Below are 21,172 nucleotides of genomic sequence, written 5' to 3' on the forward strand. Positions count from 1 at the left end.
ATTCAATGGTGCGTGTGAAGTTCCCAATCCGCACTGGGGCCGCGTGGGAACTATGGCCCAAGCCCTCTTGTTCTGAGAGGAGACCTGTGCCCAGCAGTGGGACGTATCGGACGTACGAGGCTGGGATGAATCATTCACATTTCCAGTACAAATTGGTAAAGGTTAGAAGTAAAATGCATACTTCAAATGTAATTAAAATTTTCGTTATTCGTGACGCACCTTTCGTACAGTCGTCTGCGAACGTGTCCGCGCGATGTTCCCATGCCGTTTAACGTCCTAACCCTTGTTAAATAAAGCCCTTTATCGTTTGCAGGACAGCGAAGACTTTGTAATTAGCCGTGTTGACGGCCGTACAAGGTCACACGAACTTGGCAGGGTATGCCACGTGCGGGAAATGGGTTTCTCCTTATAACCATTAATATGAATGTTTATATTTCGCAAAATTCCGAACGTTATGCTTTTTGGTTTTTTGCCAGATGGTATCGTCATTGGGAAATATAATTACCGTGTATGAAGCCATTTTCAATTAACTGCTGGCGTTAGGGATCTTCATATTTACTTTCTAAACGTATTTTGACGACCAGATGGCCTAGTGGTTAGAGAACCTGACTACGAAGCTTGAGGTCCCGGGTTCGATTCCCGTGTCAGGGCAGATATTTGTATGAAAAATACGAATGTTTGTTCTCGGGTCTTGGGTGTTTAATATGTATTTAAGTATGTATCTATATCTATATAATTATATTTATCCGTTGCTTAGCACCCATAACACAAGCTTTGCTAAACTTACTTTGGGACTAGGTCAATTGGTGTGAATTGTCCCGTGATATTTATTTATTTATTATTTATTAACGGGAAAAACTCATAAACAAGTTTTTTGGGTTGTCAACAGAGAAGGGAGTAATAAAACGTACGCAGAATGGCAAAGAAGAATCGTGAACCTATCCATTTACTGGATCATCATACTAAAGCAATATTTCTCTCGGTCACTACACCTTTTATCGGCGAAACACCAAACGCTCCTGTCCTGAGAAAACACGTCTAAAACACACGTGGGGGACGTAATTCGACAGATAACCATTCGCGCCTTCCACGCCTTGTCTATACCGCCTCCCTGATGTGCCATTGCCGAAGAAAAGTTGCCCAACGCACGCGAAATGGGAAAATGCTTCTGCAGTTATTGGTTGAGTTACGGCCACGAAAAACTCGAGAACCGGGTCAATGGGCGCCCAGGCACGCCCTAATTTATTGATGCTGCTGCCAGACGCTTTCGATTCTTGCCATCCCTTCCAAATTGATGGTCTCTAGGCGCGAAGTGGTTTAGTTGTAGCGTTCGCTTGTGTGTATCATACTTCAGATCAGAGCGGAGTCGGATCGGAAGTTAAACTTTCTTCTTCTTTGTTTAAAAGGGAATAAACTCTCTAAAGGGAGTCTGAGGACGTATGTTGTCACTGTTAAAGCTGATGGCGTTCGCTTGACAAATAACAACTAAACTAACAAATAAACTTTTCTAAAAACTTGACCAAACTTGTTTAGAATTGCCACTGCAATTGTGTGGAAGCCTTGCGTTGTGTTCTTAATATATGTATCTAAAAGTACAAATGAGAAACAAGTGTTCCGTGCGCAATCTGAAATATGAATTTAAGTTAATCTTCCGCAAGCTCCTTTGAGATAATGTAACGCTACAGTGCAAACTCTATTTCCCGTGAAACGCGATTATCTCAACATGTGCTCAAACCTCGCCGCCGCAACCCTAATCCGTTATTATTCGATAACAGAGTAATGTGGCTGTCCTTCTTGCTATTATTATGTTGGCGGAGGACAGAGCATTCGATTATTGGCCATTGTTATCGAAATGGAATCAGATACCAGTTTGATTATGGCTGATTGTTCTCGACCATGAGGTGGATTCAAAAATTTCTGGCCAGCTACAAAACAACATGCAGGGACGGACACAGGGTTTAATTTCGTATTTGGAACTCGTCGCGTCGATTGCATGCAGCATACAGATCCGCAATTTACTTCGCGGAATCGAAAGTTTCTACAACGTATAATAAAAACAAAACACGGAAGAGTCATAAGGCGCATGACGAATCGAGGATAAATGAGAGCATTTATATTTTTTGCCACATCTGTCCGTAATACCGGTTGTAATCGGCAAATGAAATTAGTCGCGGTCGAATTAGATCGGACACGTAACAATGTCGGTATTACATTTGCTGTTGAATAGTACCGTTTCTCAAATTGCACCGGGCGACATTTATGTGATACAAGAAATTGTAAGTTTATATATAATAACGGGTTTTCCATTTAGAGCAGACGGGAAGGTGAATATAAAGAACAATAAAAACGTATAGTTTTCCTTAAAGGCGGGCAATGTCAGTTTTTCTCTGACTTAAATTTTTCAACGAGAATCGTTCTACTGGGTTACTCATACTGTCGTAATGTGCACAAATTCTGTTTGATACAAATAATATAATAAGTATCCTGTCTACGCTTTTGACCTCGTTTTATATTGTATAGAAACCTAACATAACATTAATTGTTTCTGTATAACTCATATGTGTCCTGCTTAAACACAACAAAGCCACTATTTCACAAGATCTAAATTAGTAGTTCAAAGAATTAATTAAATTCTGTTATAGTTTGGAAGCGCGGTTATCTAGAGTGGTTGTGTTAGTTTACTTACGTGGCATGTTTTTATTAACGAGAAACAATGACTAACTAGCTGAATACCAACTTATTTTGAATTACTTACTTAGAACCTTCTGAACTTTCTGAATAATCTCATTATTTTAATAAGACATTTATTTTTTAATTTTACAGTGTTAAACAAGCCATTTTCAGTTTCACCAAAGAGAGCAACTAAAGTAAGCAAACGGAGAGAAAGAAACGGAGTTCGATTCCCGGCTCTGGGATTCGGTAAAAAATATTTAAATGTGTTGAAATGTTAAATGTTTGACATGTAGTACTCTTTGCGTATTATAGGTGTCCGGCATGCTGGTGAATGTTTTAAAACTAGGGCGTTCTTTTTAACTGAAGCTAACTGTACAAGGGTGGAACAAATGTAATTTTGATAAGGTAGATTGTACAATAGAGAGTTCATGATGATGATGATGATGATGATGATGAATTGATGATCCGACCGATTTCGGCCATGGTGACCACTTCGACTCCTAATTATTTGATTGGCGCTCATGCGCTCTAAGATGGCTTACAGATCCTGATCTGTTAAGAGTTATGATTATGAAACACATGGAACTCATAGGTACGTTTATATCTTGTTAAAAATATATATAGACCATTGTCAATCTCTAAACAATTTTTGTTTAAATATCAGTCTAAGACTATCTATCTAATCTAATCTATAAAATTCTCGGGTCAAAAATGTTTGTGATCAAACTCCTTCGAAACAGCTTGAGCGATTTTTTTTTTGTGTATTTTCGGTAGGTCTGAGTACCTATAGGATGTGTTTTTCATACTTCTACGCGGACGAAGTCGCGGGCAACAGCTAGTATCATATGAAATTCACATTACAAATAATCGAAACTGGATAAAAACAAACGTCACAACTATAGAGAAGAAGAAACCCAAACTGATTAAAATTCTGTCACAGACTCGTGTTGAAGAATCACTGTGTCAGTAAGTTTGTGTTTTAATGGAACATGAACAGAACACTCATTTGAACGTGAGTCACATAACATGTAAACGAATTCACCGGTCTATTGTTACGAATAATTTACAAAGTTTTGTAAAGAATATTTTGCACTACATTTGTAGAATGTTTACTTTCATTCTCTTTGGCACATATAAACTAGAAACAAACTGACGGCGGAGGCGGAGCTGTGCGGCGCGGCGCGTTAGCGGTACCGGTTGTAATATTCGAGCTAACATGGAAGAGGGCACACAGAATACCGCGCCACACTTATTTATTTCCCGTGCAGTAATTCGCCTCCGCCGTTACTGCGTTTCTAGCTTTAGACATTGTATTGTCCGTTTGGTTGAATTCCTAGGTCATATTCACTGTATTTGATCTTCTTCAGGATGTTGACTACGATAAAATTTAATGAATGCACCCCGCAGAAAATATGAGTACGAGAATTTTACTAACCGTGATTCAACAAAAACTGTTATCATATTCACCGGAGTTTTAAACTGATCTAAAAATTGCGTTGAACCACAAAGTTCAAGGAGATGTTATTATTAGTGACAATGGGGTCATACTACTTTATTACGTTAAAGAAAAATTAGGATTAGTCATTAGTTAGCGTACGCGTTTCTATATATAGAGTTTCGTTAGATTCTCGCTAAATAAGCGCTTTGCTATTCCCCAGGAACCCCAATCACAATTTAACCGATGCAATGGTTGCCCTTGCAATTGTAAAAGGCGACTAAAGGAAAGTTTACTCCCCTATTACTTTAAAATCTTTACACAATGCCTGGAAATCGAACGCTGCTCGAAATGCAAATAAACTACGAGGAATCTCCAACGGGCTCCATCCAATTGTTACGAAAATTGTTTGCCCGGCGTGGAGTTGTAATGAACGGGGGCGATTTAAAGGTTTGCAACGGTTTTTTGGGAGCTTCCGTTCTGTTAAAGGACAGCTGACAAAATCTCACTTATTCCTTTACGCCACTAATTGTCCTTCAATTGAGGAAAATTACGTTATTTAGATACCCGTTGTTTCATCTCTGTTCCTTCTAATGATACCTAAATAAGATGAAATACATAAGATGATGGTAACAGATATGTTTGTGCGACTAAACAGAGACGACATCATAAGTATAAATATAGTGTTGTCAAAACGTTGCATTAAAAAACAATAAGACCTTCACTTTATGTAATGCTCGTTTTGTTACCTTGACACTCAGTCACGGTATTCTAATTATTTTGCAAAATAAGTCTGCATTGCTGTAAGAATAAGTAGAAAATACCGTCTCACGAGAAAGTGCTTACATGTGATATGCCTTTGATTTCAGTAATTTGATTTTAGCTGTGTTATGACGATATGTTGCCTTGTTAAAATATAAGAGAGGGAAGGAAAGAACTCCTGATTCTTGAGTGATTCAATTGTGAATTCTTTTGTTTTTAGCAATTGTTACGTAGTCGTCAAGAGGCGGTTGTGTCATTTTTAAAGCGACGGTACTTCTTAATGAGCAAAGGTATTCAATCGACGTAGAAAAAATGATACTCATATTTGAATTTACTGGTATTCTCTTGATATATATCTGAATATATAAAGGATACATTCAAACAATCCAGATCATCTTATGTACACATACTCGTACAGACGTAAATAGTACATACAGACGAAAAAGTCATTATCAAGTTGAGTTTTTGAATACTATTAATCCAGCATATGTTATTTCTGAATAAATAAAACCAGCATAATGTAATGGTACCTACTGTACGCTGCAAATTAAGGTTTTGTATCGTGATACAAGCCACCAATTTGAGAGAGAAACTGTAAAAATTCTGCCGCGTTTACCGTTGATTCTCAATGATCTGCCGTCTGAATTTAAGCACATTCAGTTCCCTCTTAAAGTTTGCTTTGCCATGGGTTCACATGATGTCACAAGGTTAAATTCGAAAATTCGCGGCTAGCGGACTTGTGGCTTGTTACATGGGCAGTTTTACGTTGCGTGTTCTCGTGTAAGCTTACCTCGCGGTTTGGTTATTTTAGCTCCATCTACGTAAATATTATCTTAAACACTTTACGTTGCATCTTTAGCAACGAATGTTTGTTCCTAGACTCAACAGTTAGGTTGTTTTGGAGTAATTTTTATATTTACAGATAGAGTTCTATTTGTTAACCGTTTTCTGTAATGTTCGAGCAAATTGGATAGTATGACCCTTTGTTTCATATTCTCGAGCGGTCGGGTTGTTTCAAACCTGTTCGTTTAATTTAAAAGCCACGAATCCTTAATGTCGGCTCTATCCAAATAAAAGGGCCATTTTGCGTCAAAAACAGCCACTATTATACTAAAAATAACCCTCCTTTTGCTTTGGCGTGGTAGTAGTAGTTTATATGTATCTATTATACAAAACACTACTTACAATAAAAAATTATTACTCGTTGATGTAGTCAAGTTTGAGAGATGCTGTAAATAGTAAAAGACCTATTGGAGTACATTGTATAAGATGAGTATGTTTCCAAAGTCCCAGGTCAAAGTGCTTTTCGCTGTCGACAACATTAAATCTCCGCATTCCGCATCCTAACACAAACTTAATAAAGATTACGGGTTTTTGTTTTCAAAATCCCTTTGGAGCCTCCAATTTTGTATGCGTTGCGTTCGGCGTACGGATAAAAGCGTCCATCCTTTTTCACTAGATTAACTGGAAAGAGATGGATAACCAGTTGCGAAACTATTGGTCTCTGTCGGCAAGCTTGCCCTGAATTCAGAACTTTCTGCAGTAATCAATTATATGCAATCGGTGGTAGCACGTCGGAAGACAGCCTAGTGGTGACTTCCCCCATGCCTCGCCTGCAATGCGGAACCATAAACTACTTTATGGAGCATTACTTGTATTTATTGTTTAAACATTTATTGAAGTGAAACATTCAAATTGGCATCTAATAGCTTTATTGGAGTTGATGTTTACTTTAGCAGATAAACATTCAAATTTGATTTGTTCGTGATAGTGAAGTTTGTTCAGGAAATGCTTAATTGGCTCGTAGATTAGGATCTAGAGGAGATAACATTTAATTTAGTCTCATCTGGTATCTTTGAAAAGCTTTCACATTATATGTATGTAAAGTAGATCCCCTAAATCTAAAGTTTTTTTGGCTCCACGACGCACTCGTACACCTTTAGTAATTCCGACTACCGAAGATTGATAAATGCACATAATTTTCCTTTTATAAAGGGGTTTTTAAAACTCTTTTAACCCCAAAATCCTCATTTTACTCACGCAGATACACACAAGTTAATATTAATGTTCCATAAGTCCGTAGGTGCGAATAAATGGCATAATATATCACACGCTGTCCGAAACGTCTATTTCGTACAGCACATATGATATACGGACTTGAAAAAAAAACTGTTGCACTCCATAAAGTTGCCCTGCAGCAAAAAATACAAGGGAAATTACCAGGATAAATATATAAAATTCGCACGCGCGCCCGTGACGCAAGAATAAAAATGGCGGATGGGTCCCCTGTTGGCGGGAAAAATGAAATATGGCCGCCGCAAGACCCGCGTCCCCGGAGTCGGCGCTTCCTCCCGCGACTTTTTTACTCGTTATTATTGAAAATTCCCTCCTCACTGCGACGAATATTTGCTTTTATTTCAATGCTTTGCATAATGCATGGCCGAGCAAATATGTTCTCGTGTGTAAATGAGTTAGGTGCGCACATTTGGGTTTTTTAAGAATTTTACTACGATTTTACTGACTGACCTAACCTGACGAAATTTTGTCTATGGATTTTTTCAATTATTGTGACTTGTTGCAGTTTTGTAAATTTTCTTAATTGTTTAATAAAAATTTATTAAAATTAAAGAATTCTCTTCTGAAGATCTCTCTTCGGGCAAAACAAAAGTCATGCCTGGTCATGTTATGGTGGCAGAAGTCATTAATTGAAATGTTGAAGCCGTGGTAACGTAATGGTTTGATTGACCTATATGGTCTATCAATGAAAGCCAGGGAGAGTGGTGGGTTCGATCGTGGGCTCGCACCTCTGAATTCTGAATTCAATGGTATCTATGTGTGAAGTTTCCAATCCGTACTGGGCCCGCGTTCGACCTACGGCCTAAGCCCTCTTATTCTGAGAGGAGGCTTGTGCCCGTCTTTGGGGCGTATATAGGTCAAGATGATGATGATGATGAATTAACATGTTTAATAGATTTGATATTTACTCGGCGGGCCATTGCTTCGTCCTTCATGATAGTCATGTACCTACATACATACATATACATTATGCTGATAGAAAGAAGCTTACGTTCCAAAAGCGACTTAATGAAATGTAATTTTTTTTTTTTATTCGATTGGATGGCAAACGAGCAATATTTTCGTCATTCGTCTTTGTCGAGAGTATGCTCCTTTATCTACTTGATGTGCGTACCTTTTTTGTGTTAAATGGTATGGTGTATGGTAGATAACCATACAAAACGATTGACAGAAAAAAGTTATTTTGTGACGAGGAAAAACTTTCATGGGTACTAATTTTAATTAGGAACTGGCGTTTAAGGGTCCAACTTTTTGAACTCTACCCTAATGCAATTACTTATTTGTGGTCGACTGTACTTGCATAAATTGCATCCTATGATTTCAAGTTAATCCGACCACTAGAATTGGTCACTGTGAGAATCAACTTGCAAGATAATACAAACATTCATTGTAAGTTAAAAATAAAAGAGCTTGTAAATTATATTAAGCTTTTCGAAGCTTTTTTGTCTTCTATTACCAATATCAACACTGGTTTGTTATTTTCGGCGTCTAATCAACTGGCCCTGTGGCGCAACGGATAACGCGTCTGACTACGGATCAGAAGATTCCAGGTTCGAATCCTGGCAGGGTCGCATGAGACAACTTTTTGTTTTTTTTTTCTCAATTGTATTTTTGTAATCTTACTTTTTTTTTTTTGGTGTTTTTGGCACTTTTAATAAATTTACCTTTATGTACACACGATCGTGAGACTGCACGAAAATTAATTTTCGTGTTATTTTCCGCGGTGAAAGAGGGTTATTCTAAATTTTCAAATTCAAATTACTTTATTTCGCATAAGTGGTGTATACAATCTATTTAGTCCGTCAGTTAAGGTACAGTTACACATGCTATATAGTTACTAGCACGAAAGCATGCTACTATTGAGCAAATGCTACCTACTAGCATGTGTGTATAGGACACGTGCTACTATTAAGCATGTTTTTTTAACCCCCGACGCAAGAAGAGGGGTGTTATAAGTTTGACCACTATGTATGTCTGTCTGGGGCACCGTAGCTCTTGAACGTGTGAACCGATTTGAATGCGGTTTTTTTTATTTGAAAGCAGGATTTCTAGCGATGGTTCTTGACATGTTTTATCAAAATCGATTCAGCCGTTTTTGTGTTATTGAACTTGGAAGTGACAATGTCGGGGGTTTTCCAACTTTTTATTGGTGAGGTTATTAGTGGCATACTCAGGTACTAGCATGCTAATAAGTATGCTGTAAACGAGCATGTGTAACGCGGCCTTTAGATTAGATCTTGGACATTTATTTTTTCTTTTACAATCAATCAAAAAATGACAAAGATGATGCACGAAAAAAAAATTAAGTCGTGTCCTACCCTATATTTTCTTATAAGTCATAATCTTACTGATGGATTTTTTTTGGCGCCTAGCCTATACAATATGTAAGTACATTCAATACAGTCATATTTGAATGCTATTTGTATACCTTGTATTGAAATACCGTTAGTGCCGTAACAGTTATTTCTCCTGTCCTTATTCCTGCCGTGAAGCAGCAGTGCTTGCACTGTTGTGTTTCGGCGTGGAGAGTAAGACAGCCGGTGAATAACTGGCACTTGAGGTATCCCATCTTAGGCCTCTAGGTTGGCAACGCATCTGCAATACCCCTGGTGTTGCAGATGTTTATGGCGGTGGTGATCTCTTACCATCAGGAGACCTACATGCTCGTTTGCCATCCAGTCAAATAAAAAAAAAAAATAAAAAAAAATTCTTGAACGGATTAAAAATTACGTCTACCTACTTTTCAGAGCAAATTGTATCAATTTAACTTTAAAACGACGCATTAACACCGCAAGAGGCGTCTCATTAACCATGCAGTATGGGGCAGGGCCTCGAAGCAATCAGAGTCCGTAACATTTTCCTAGCCCTGCATTTTCATACATATTAATACCATGCGGTGGGCTGAGCTGTTTTAACTAAATAATCCTTGTTTTGCGAATCCCAGCTTTGTTATGTTAATCTAAGCCACTCTAGCGCTTAGCGCGAGTAAAATGTCATTTTCACATTAATTAGGCGCTACTTGCGCCATAGATGCCTCGTCCATAGATGGCGCTAGCTAGTTGTGAGCGTTTGAGCTCGTCGTAATGTTCAAAATCGGCTTAGCGGTTTTTGAGATATTGAACTTTGAAGTGACAAAGTCGGGGGTTTTCCAACTTTTTGTTGGTAAGCTTATCTGTAGAGGGCGTTTGTTAAATTGTACCGGTTTGGTATTACCACAGCAAAAGAATAAAGATAAGACACATGTCATTTCACTTGCTATGAAAACACGTGTTAACACACACTTATGTTCAACGCGCGTATTTAAGTTTTTCTGGTAACAGGGTACATTAACTAGTAAATTGAATTAAACTTAAAGTTATAGCCGAGAGCAAAAAATATATCTTGGGTGAGAAGAAAAAAAAACAATTCAATTACACATTTTAATTAAAACATAACAAGATTTCAAAAGCTCATTTCATTTTCATTTCGAGCTATTGCGATATTTAGGGTTCCACGTTTTATTAAAGACACCTAATAAAATAAGTCAATGTAAATCAATTAACTAATTAGACGTTCCCCTTAGTTATAAAAACAATCCTTATGCCAAGTTATGCTTCATTATTCACAATTAAATCACATGAAACGGATTTTAGGTAATCTCTCACAATATGAATGTTTATTATACCTACTTACGTACTTGCGTAATGTTCAATCGATGTACCTAGTGATAAAGTTTGATTTACATAAGCAAAGTTCGACAAATGTGATGCAAGTGTCGGAACACATGTTTTGATTGCTAACCTAAATACAAGATGTTACGTATAGTCAAGGGCATAAATATATATAAGTACGTTTAAATTACTAAGACAAGATGTCAAAATTTTCTATACACCTTTATGTCATTAACCATAGGGTCGATGTATACATACAGGATGTCTCTGGCCAAAGGGCTTTAAATTCAAGTTTCGATTCTACTTACAAAACTAAGCTACTTTTTTTTGTAACATTTTCAAAAAACTTAAATTTAGATCATTCATTCATCCTCAAAGTCTAATCGTTAAATCAGTGTATCGGACATGGCGGTGTTATCGCTGCCTCTTGGTACGGGGGCCTTTAAATAATTATTGACATTAATTTGACATCTCTTAGATAAACACATATCAATGTGCCATCAATTTGGTATTGTATCGCATACATTGAAAATTACATTTAATTTGTATGAAAAAAAATTATGGTAGTTATATTTCAAAAAAAGTAGCAGAACAAAAGTAGCTCAGTTAGGCGAGCAGAATCGAACCCTGGATTTAAAGCCCCATGCGTCAGAGACTCCCTGTATATTGTATATTTGACGCTATAGCTGTATCTGTACCTAATTGTGAAGGAGTTTCGTTGTGAAATCTGAAGAACATCTCAAACAAAGAGTTACGCTTATTCTAAAGAGTACTCATCTTTACAGATAAACCTGCGGCTGATTCTGGTGTCCGGCAAGACGAAGGAGTTCGTGTTCAGTCCGGTCGACTCGGCGGGCGACATCGCGATACACGTCTACGACAATTGGCCTGAAGGTATGCTTACGTATATGTTTACAATACAGTGACTCTTTATGTCTTTTATATCGTCGCTACGCTACTTTGATAAAATCTCGTATCTAAAATCTATAGGTATGTCAACAAAATTGAACCTTGACATAATGTTCATAAAGTTCACTCGGAAACATTATCTATTTTGAGGTACGAGATTTTTTTTAAGTAGTAACGATTATGTTTATTGAAGAAATTAACGAGAGTGGACGCTAAGTTGATTAAAAAAAAATAATTCGTCTCTGTAGCCCCAACATAATTCGTTCGCCACGGAATGAAAACACAAGTAACGTGTAAAATAATACAAAAGAGGGGAGATTTTGTTTTTCTAGCACAATTGTTTACAGCTTTCATTATCATTACCTTACCGACTTCTTTCATGTATTTCCGACGCTATAAAATATTTTATGAACCTAATTGAATTAATTCTGCCACAGTACTTTTGTGCTGAGCGAACTTGTCGCGTTACGACTTTTCTACGTTTCGCGTTTATTATCTTCATAATTTCCGATATAGCGAAAAACTGAAATATAAATGGCTTATTTTATTCACGTGGCACGAATGGACCATAAATATATGTTATTATGAGGAGGGGTGCCCAATGGGGTGTGGACGATATGACACCACTATGGAAATCAGTTTACAGCAGAATGGAGTCCTCGATCGTATACTGTAATGGGAAAATGTTATAGTTTTATACACTGTTCGGTTGAGTTGTGACGCCATGATAGAATCACTTTTCTGTGACGCGAGAGCTTTTTATATCTCTTAATATGCATCCGATTTTGCATAAGATAGAACTAACTAACAGCACTTAGATTTAGAAGATCACGTTGTGCGTTTCGGTCATGGCATCATACACATAATTATATCTCTTTACTTGCCATAAGACTGGGACAGTCGTTGACTATGTGACAGTTTGTAGAAAACAGTTTGTTGAGACATGTTTATGGTTTTTTGCAGTAAGGCCACACTCTTTTTGTTGTTGGATTGATGAAATGTAAAATTGTTGAATAATAGGTAAAGGTTATCCATGTGAATATGTAATTTATCAGTCTCAAAATAACTTTTTCCAGAAGCCATTTTCAGTTTACATTTAAACTGAAGTAATTTGAATCTTCCAGCAGGATCTCCAACGCTCACAGAGAATGAGGCATCAAGGGAATCCGTAGGAGCACAAACTCGAATCACAGATGCGGATGAGGCTTTTATTATTGGTGGTTATTTCCGCCCATCATCAACATTCTTCCATTTCTTCCTGCAGCGGGAATTCTTTATTCTTTTGTTTTACTCCGCTGTTCATTTGTCTCGTCTCGGCTAAAACAATGTTGTCATGATTTGCATCTGTCGCATCTTGTGTATTTCAGTCGTTTGTCGTTGAATTATGTCAAGGAACTTGTTGAGCGGATTGCAAAAATAATAAAATCATTTTTGCATGGTCTTGCACTGTAATTACTTGACGTTGAGAAAGCTCCCAGTGAGTAGACGAAAGAAACAGAATTTCAAAAACTACTTAACCAAACCGCGTTTATAATAAACTTACTTTAGATGTAATAAAGTAGACATATGTAATCAGTTTTCCTAATGTATTGTTTTAATAATAAAATACAAAGCAATATGAAGGAACATGAAACTAAGAAACGACTAAAATAGATGTTTATTGTTTCACTTCGCTTGTGTCGCTAATGAATCACAATAATTATGATAATCTTTATTCATGTTGAATTGGTTCCAATTCAAGACTATTCCGGAATCTACCTACAAACAAAGTGGGCGATGTGACGTCTACGTGCGATTTATATTATGCAGAGCCAAAACGAGAGTATAATAAGAGTATGCGCATGAATTATTCCGCTTCGTGATCGGGGTCACCTTATTTCTGAATTTAAAACTGTCCGCACGTTTTTAACTCGAAGCAGTAGGGCTATCCTACCGTCCCGCTGACGCTAATATTATTTCATACGAGAGTGAGAGGGACGGTACGATACGAACTTTGATTTTCGAATTTCGTAGTAGCCCTACAGAGCTGCGAAAACGAATTCGAAATGGAAGACAAAATATGGCGCCCGGAACAACTGATGAAAATGAATGGGGAAGCGCTAAGGTGCCAGAGGATTGCATGTAACAGGTGGTGTTAGTGTTCATGCTTCTGATATTATAAATGAGAAATTGACTCTGTCTATCATTCTGTCTGTATTTAACTTCTTCACGCATAAATTGCTAAACCGTTTAGATGAATTTTGGTACGGAGATAGTTTGAGACCATGGGAAGGACATTGTGTTATTGTTATCCCAGAAAGTTGCATAGCTCCTGCAGGATAGCAATAAACGATTTTTTGCATATGAAGTCGCGGCCAACAACACTAATAGTAATAAAGCTGTATGAATGTTTGGATTACGCCTTCTGTCTCATATTTAACAGTTTAGGTAAGCCTTTGAGGGTGGTGTCATGACTATTTCCATCCTAGTACAATTTGCGCTCTAGAGTTTGGTTGTCTTAATTACAAACTAACTAAGTGTTTGGATGTTTGAATCGTTAGCTGTCGGCCGGACCATGCTCATTACGAAGTAATAGAAAACGACTTGGATTGGATTTTCTCTACTGACGTCGTCGTATTTGCCATCTGACCCGGCCAGTCATTAAATTCAGTTTATTACTGCCGACTTCTTGCTTGAAGCCAACGATTATCATTTGCAGCCGTGTATGCAGTGCGTAAAGAGCTTCTTATTTCTTAGACTAACTAGACTATAGTACCAGATATATGGTAATTCCACCTTTCCCCTTTGATTCTCTATTATTTATTCCGCAGCGCGTGCGATCCCCCGGGCCCTGGCTTGATTTAACGATAATTCTGTTTTGTTCCTGTCCTCCCTTCCATCAGTATTTCTCCGTGCGCGATAAATTAAATATGTGCCAAATTCCGTAATCAAGCCTCTTACCAATTCAAATTCCCTTCTGAGTTCTGACGTCTCACTGAATTGTATTAAGATTATCTTAAGGCAGTCTGAAGTAAACGGCTAAAATAACTCTAGGTCTTTTGAGGTTCTTATTCTTTCCATCTCAGTTTCCACGGTGAAACAAAAGAAGCTGTTTGCGTTGAAGCGGTTATATTTCGGATTTCCGTTGGAGGTTTCCGTTTCCAATAGTTTAAACTATGAATACTACGCCAACGCTAACGACACGTTCTTTGTTTTCCACTTAAGTACTAGAGGTAAGTTATACACAGTATCTTGTTACTAAAATCACCTGCGAAACCCGGAGATATTAGCGTCTCGGCGGCACTATTGTTACGATACCTAACTCGCGTACAGTCGCCATCAGATATGTCGTAGCGGCGAGGTAAGTACTCAAATATTTCGGAGCAGCATTAGATTTCAATAAATTCGTTACACTAGATAAGGTTAATGATATCAAAACATGCCATTTATCATAAATATGAGAGTAGCAACTTTTCAATAAATTCGGAACATTGATGAAAAAAAATACGCTATATTCTACGAATAATAATTTGTAGGCTATATTATACTATACATACATACTTGCATACGAATACACGTTATAATTGTTGAATAAGCACTTATTATATATACCTGGTAAGGGGTAATTAATTATCTTTCATATGCAAACTCTTTTGGCAGGTCTTTTGTCATATGCAGTTTTCGAGTGTGCTGCTTGAAAACTTCTCGTGTATCTATGAAATACTTAAAATTCAAAGATAAAGATTACACTAGATTACGCAAATGCATCTACTTTGCGTGTCCGAACCCCGACCAAACGTCGGGGTTGGCCCGATACAAAGAAGACTGACCGCTAACTGACTAATCATGACTAGTGATTGACTCGAGCCCCACGGCGCGGGCGGGCGGCGCATTTGAATCGATTTTGCGCGCACATCGGGGAATTCACATCGCTAATTCGTTCTTGAGACGTCACAGTAGATATAAAAAAAGTGACACGGTTGGTTTTCATACAGATTGAGGTGTTTGCGTTATCTAGTGTAATCTATATCTGTGTTAAAATCCTTTTTGACAACTTGGAAGTGAATAATATTCAGCTTAGGTAATAATAATAATAGGTTAGGCCTAAAGATCAATCGTTCCGATTTTCATGCTTTTAACACCATTTGCAGCTTTTTTTGGCGTACCGCTAGCACTAGCACTAGTAACTAAACAGAGAGATACAGACTTAAGGTATGTTTTTCATAAATATGTAGATCTTTATGATCGCCCTGACTGCGGAGATATCTTTCACGTTCTGTGCTTTCTGATAATTTTAGCTCCTTATGTGTTCCGAATTTATTGAAAAGTCGCTACTCTATTTCTGACAAATGTTCGAATTTATTGAAATGTAATGCTGCTCCGAAATTTTTGAGTACCTCGCCCGCTATTATCTGATTGCAACTGTACAGCCTTGTTAGCTTAAACGTTCGGCTGAGAACAAAGAATGTTCCCGCCTGTAATCAAATAAGCTTACAACACACTTCCCAGGCGTTGCAATTCAGCAGACGGATTGCGAGCTTCGTCACTGCAATTAGCATCAAATGCAAGTCACAAGGTGCAATTTTGTCACAGCCAAATTAGTCTTCATGATAAACTTAAGAGCGTTTATATCTGCTGAGCTGGCAACGTTGCATTTTTGTTAGTTTTTTTGATATTCTTTAAAAACCAACAAATATTTATTAACGGTTTTTAAAGAAAATAAAAGTCTATCACGAATAATTATTGCAATAGATACATTAACTTATATATTAAGAATAGTTCTAACAGACCACATTTTTAATTTTCATTCAAATTTTATGGAATAATCGAGAAAAACTCCTCCATCGCTAATCCTGCCGTGAAGCAGCAGTGCTTGCACTGTTGTGTTTCGGCGTGAAGAGTAAGACACCCGGTGAAATTACTGGCACTTGAGGTATCCCATCTTAGGTTGGCAACGCAATCCCCCTGGTGTCTACGGGCGGTGGTGATCTCTTACCATCAGGAGACCCACTTGCTCGTTTGCCATCCAGTCAAATAAAAATAAACTAACAAAAATGCAACGTTGCCAGCTCAGCAGGTATAAACGCTCTTAAGAAGGAAAACGTGTAGATACAATACTTTTAAAGTCATAAAATAAAGTTAGATCTTAGTATTCGTTTTTAAAACGTTCAAAAGTAGAACTCTTTAAACACAAAAATATCTGCTAATAAAATAGTACCTCCGAGTAAGCAAATGGGCCGGATGAGTTATTTCATTAGGTTAGATAAATCCTTATGACATCTCATACAATATAACAATATGTACATTAGTAACTGTAGGCAGAATTGCAGATTTGTCATCAAGACAAGTAATCAGAGTTTCTGACGGCATTCCATTAGCCACCCTAAACTAGTCCACGTAAGTCCAAACCAACCGCACAAAAGGCCGTGTACAATTGCAGATCCTGCTTAAAAAGTGCGAAGAGTAATTAGCGACGCGACCTCGTTCGCCGCGCTGCCTTGCGCGAGGTCAGTGTCCCACGTGTGAACACGCCTTAATTATAATTATAACAGTTAGAGCACTTTGCTTCAGCGGGCTAATTGTTGTTTATGTGCTGCTGTATTTTTAAAATGCAAAATAGGATGTGTGGGTCGGTGCGTGGTAGGTGCAAAAATGCTTTATTTATTGTTTCTTTGCCGTTGCTTTGTTTATTTTGTTAGTTTCTTTGTCGTTTTTGGGTTTATTTGTGTGGGTGTTTAATTGGGGTCACAGGCTATCGTGTACTTGTAGGTATTACATATGTGCATCATATTATTTCTATTTAAGAAGAAAAAGCATAAAAAATAAGTAGACGTGTGTACCCTGCCGCTCAAATGCTAAGAATAACCAATAATTTATTGAATCAGGCGTTACTATGCGGAAGTCCATTATCAACTAACTAAAAACAATTACTTTGCCCACCCGCGACCTTACGATAGCTATGTCTAATGTCTACTTTACAAATGAGTATTCGTTTAATTGACAAAAGAAAAAATACGTGTCCAGTATTTTCTGCTGATCTAACTGATAAACTAATTAGAGTAATATTTTTTTCACTTCTCATGCTCGTAAAGTTGGTATTTATTTACTTTATAGAATTACTTTTTATGATAGTGCATAAAGTAAAATAAGTACCTAAGCCAAAATAAACAAAAAAGGCCCTATATATGTTTTTAATAATTTTTATTTAATGTTATGATTAAAAATCAATCCAAATAAATGAATAACAGTAAAAATTTATAATTTTTGCATATTTTGCATAAGCTTAGCTATCGTAAGGTCGCGGGTGAGCAAGGAAATTCTTTTAGTTCATTAAAAGTTTGCTATTTAATTTCCTCTCAATCGAAGTGAAAAGCAGTGTAAAACCCGAGCATTAAAACCCATTTCCCCCTCGACGTGTCTATCCGTGCGGCTCGGGTGGCTATATGAACGCCTCGAGTAACATGGCTCGTTTTATGCTTTTGTTGTACAATCTACTATTTCTAGGACACTAAATTTTTCAAAAGAGAGAAACATACACGTCAGTGATTAATCTTCGCTATAAAACCTATTGATCTATTACGTTTTTTTTTTTATCTTTTGCTCTAACTATCTTTTATAGATCTACCATGTTACGTAAACAAAATAACAAACAGAAACCACAAAAACTTCGTAAAGAGCAGGTGAAACTAATTTGTAGGTGGAGCAGTGCTCGAATTATAGCCGCGATATGTTTGGGCGAAGTTATGCCGGTGCTGCCGCCTGGCGGGCGACCGGTGATTTACGGATGGCCAACTGGGAAGTTGCAATTCGCGTGTATTTTTTTAACATAAAATAGTTCCTTTGGTTGTTAGTCACGAATAAGAAGCGAGTTTGTTGTTTTCGGGGTCGAATATTGAGAGTAAAATAACATCCTGATATATTAATTTTTCCAACCCGACAGTAATAAAATTACTTGTTGAATTGTTTTATATAATTATTATGATCTACAACGTACCTAAGAAAAAAATTACTTTATCTTATTGAACATCGACAAACGAACGGAAACGACTTGTACAAAAAAAAACCTGGCCTGGATTCGAGCGTAAGGTAAAATTGGTTGAATTCGTATTTTTGTGTCTAAATGATATGTGTTTTCATTTATCATTATATTATCTAATTACTGCTAGTTAAAAATAAAAACAGTATGTAATGTTTGTGGAAAAGAAAGCAAATAATGTTATCTAGGTTTGTTGTAAACAGCGCCCTCTCTGTGAGAACGATGTAACTAAACGCTAACGAAAAGTGACGCATTCTATCGCTGTAGGTGTGAGTCTTGTAAGTGTGTGTAAGCAACTGCGCGCGTCAATAACAGCCGACATTTACAAGCCGTCTGTCGTAAGCCTCCATAGCTCAGGGGTTAGAGCACTGGTCTTGTAAACCAGGGGTCGAGAGTTCAAATCTCTCTGGGGGCAGTGCTGTATACAGCTTTTTGTTGATTTTATTTTATTAGTTCTGCAATTTTTTCATCATTTTCAATAAAATTTTAAAATATTTTTCTGTTATTATTTTTACGTTTACTTTTTTTGTTACTTAAATTTTATTTTTTTACTTTGGATTGATTCATTGTGGATTCAGTATGTTTAAAATAATAAAAATAATAAAATTTAATTTTATAAAAAACTACCTGGTGCCCGCGGCTTCGCCCCCGGCGTAGTTTTTTTATTTATTTTCTAAATTTTATTTATAAGATCCTGACAATAGCAAACACAACAAAAAAAAATTAGCGAAATCGGCCCAGCCGTTCACGCGTGATGGCGTGACCAAGGGAAATTAATTTTTATTGTAAATTGAGAAGATATAACTATATATACCACGTCGTACGTTAAGTTCATACTTGCACGTTTCTGTAAAGGAGAAGAAAGATCTCCGTTCAAAAATGCTTTCGTATGTCCGGCTGGCTGCTCTCTTCTACGGGTCGCATTTCTTAACCGATTTTCGTGAAATTTTGTGAGCAGATTCGATCATCATATGGATTTTTTCGTCGAATAACATTTTGGAATTTTTCGTAATGGCGAAGCAACGTCAGTCGCGTTCAGTACTTCGATGGGTGACCGCCACCGGTTAATTTTACGTTTAATTTTTGTTTCTTTCTATATTTTAAGCAGTTATACTATCTAGACTTACAGGTAGAAACCATGTCGTGTTGTTTGTTGAAAACGTAAAAAAAAGACTCGCGTGGTCCATAGCTCTCAGAACTACTAGTTATTAATGAAATAGTTTGTTTTGCTTTACACATGGTAAAATTGGTTTTATAAATAGAGCTAATGTACAGTGACATGTCAACCCATAACCTATGTATTGGCATGAAAACATCGTCTTATATTCTAAAAAGGTTTTTAGGGTTCTGTACCTTAAAGGAAAAACGGAACTCTTATAGGATCACTTTGTTGTCCGTCTATCCGCGGTCTGTCAAGACCCTGTTTCTCGGGAACACCTGGAGATATCGAGTCGAAATTAAAAGCAACATATACTCATCGCAGGTCTACAGTCCCTTGAAGCTGTGAAAAAGTAAAATTTAAAAGTTAACGTAAAGAAAAAGTAACGGCCGTTTATGCCGCAAAAAACATATAAAAATATATTTCGACACTGAAGGCAAGGGAATCAAAATGTATAGGGTACTTTTCCTTTGGACTGGCTATTCATAAATACCTACAAATTTGTACGGAACGCTCGATGCTCGAGTCCGACTCTCACTTGGCCGATTTTTTTTAAACATTTCGTTGTTCATGTTCCAGCGGACTGGGCGACCGAGTGCGTCTCCCGCGCCGAGATCCTCCGCCTGATCTACCAGGGCCGGTTCCTGCACAGCTCGGTGACGCTGGGCGCGCTCGGCCTGCAACTCGGCCGGACCACCGTCATGCATCTAGTGCCGCGCGAGCATCTCCCCGAGCCCAACTCACACGGTCAGTGCCACTGCCACATACATCATCAACATCGTTGTCGACTCGGCGTATATACTAGAGATGTGTACCTTGCGAGTGAGTGGTTCAAAAGTACTACATCAGTTGGTACCTAGTAGCTCAGTAGCCATAGGTCCAAACCATTAAGCTACCACGGCTCATTTGCACATGCATACGCTACATACTAAATAAGCGATCGACATAGTTGTTGGTAAACTTCTTGAGTACCTAAAGGTGATAAACTTGAGCGTTCACTTGTAGTGTGCATTCTTAATCGCTAGACTAGCGAACTCTAGGACCGGTTGTGTCAGTTATTTTTGCTTGCTCCGCTGTGGCAGATATTAATGCAGTTGACTGTACCCGTGATGTTTCGTGATTTTTTTGAGATCCTCCCTCTGTTCGAACAACACATGATTAAATGAAGCCCTTTTTTCAAGCAGAGGCGAATATTAATTTGCTGGTCCATGTTAACAATTCCACAGCTAACAAATTACGCCGGCAGGCAAAGTCAGTCATCAACACGTCTTGATCGTGGTCTACTCCAGAAACAATACCCACATCGGCCATCAATTCTCCGAACTATCTGCTCAGTATATTGTCTATGCCTACGCGTGCGCCTATTTGTCGACTGATGTATAATGACATAATTATCCCTGATGCATTATGGCCCTAATAGCATTTGCCGACACGGCTAGGATTGTGTTAAAATATTACTTGACGCGCCAGGTATCTACTATGAAATTAGACAT

The 21,172-nt window shown here is 37.6% G+C and overlaps 1 protein-coding gene and 2 non-coding genes across 3 annotated transcripts in view; all 3 read left to right on the forward strand.

The window, feature by feature from the left end:
- The window catches only part of UBL3 (ubiquitin like 3), a 128,637-nt gene that overhangs the window by 104,592 nt on the left and 2,873 nt on the right, over positions 1–21,172 (forward strand). Inside the window, exons 2-3 of the mRNA XM_074098629.1 lie at positions 11,382–11,490; positions 20,259–20,426. Of these exons, the coding sequence (XP_073954730.1) occupies positions 11,382–11,490; positions 20,259–20,426 (277 nt within the window). The remainder of the gene's footprint in view (positions 1–11,381; positions 11,491–20,258; positions 20,427–21,172) is intronic.
- Positions 8,445–8,517, forward strand: TRNAR-ACG (transfer RNA arginine (anticodon ACG)). The gene has a single exon. It is a non-coding gene; the product is annotated as a tRNA-Arg (tRNA).
- Positions 18,863–18,935, forward strand: TRNAT-UGU (transfer RNA threonine (anticodon UGU)). Its single transcript has one exon. It is a non-coding gene; the product is annotated as a tRNA-Thr (tRNA).

The sequence above is a fragment of the Choristoneura fumiferana genome, chromosome 15, assembly GCF_025370935.1.
Source record: "Choristoneura fumiferana chromosome 15, NRCan_CFum_1, whole genome shotgun sequence".
Classification (NCBI taxonomy): domain Eukaryota; kingdom Metazoa; phylum Arthropoda; class Insecta; order Lepidoptera; family Tortricidae; genus Choristoneura; species Choristoneura fumiferana.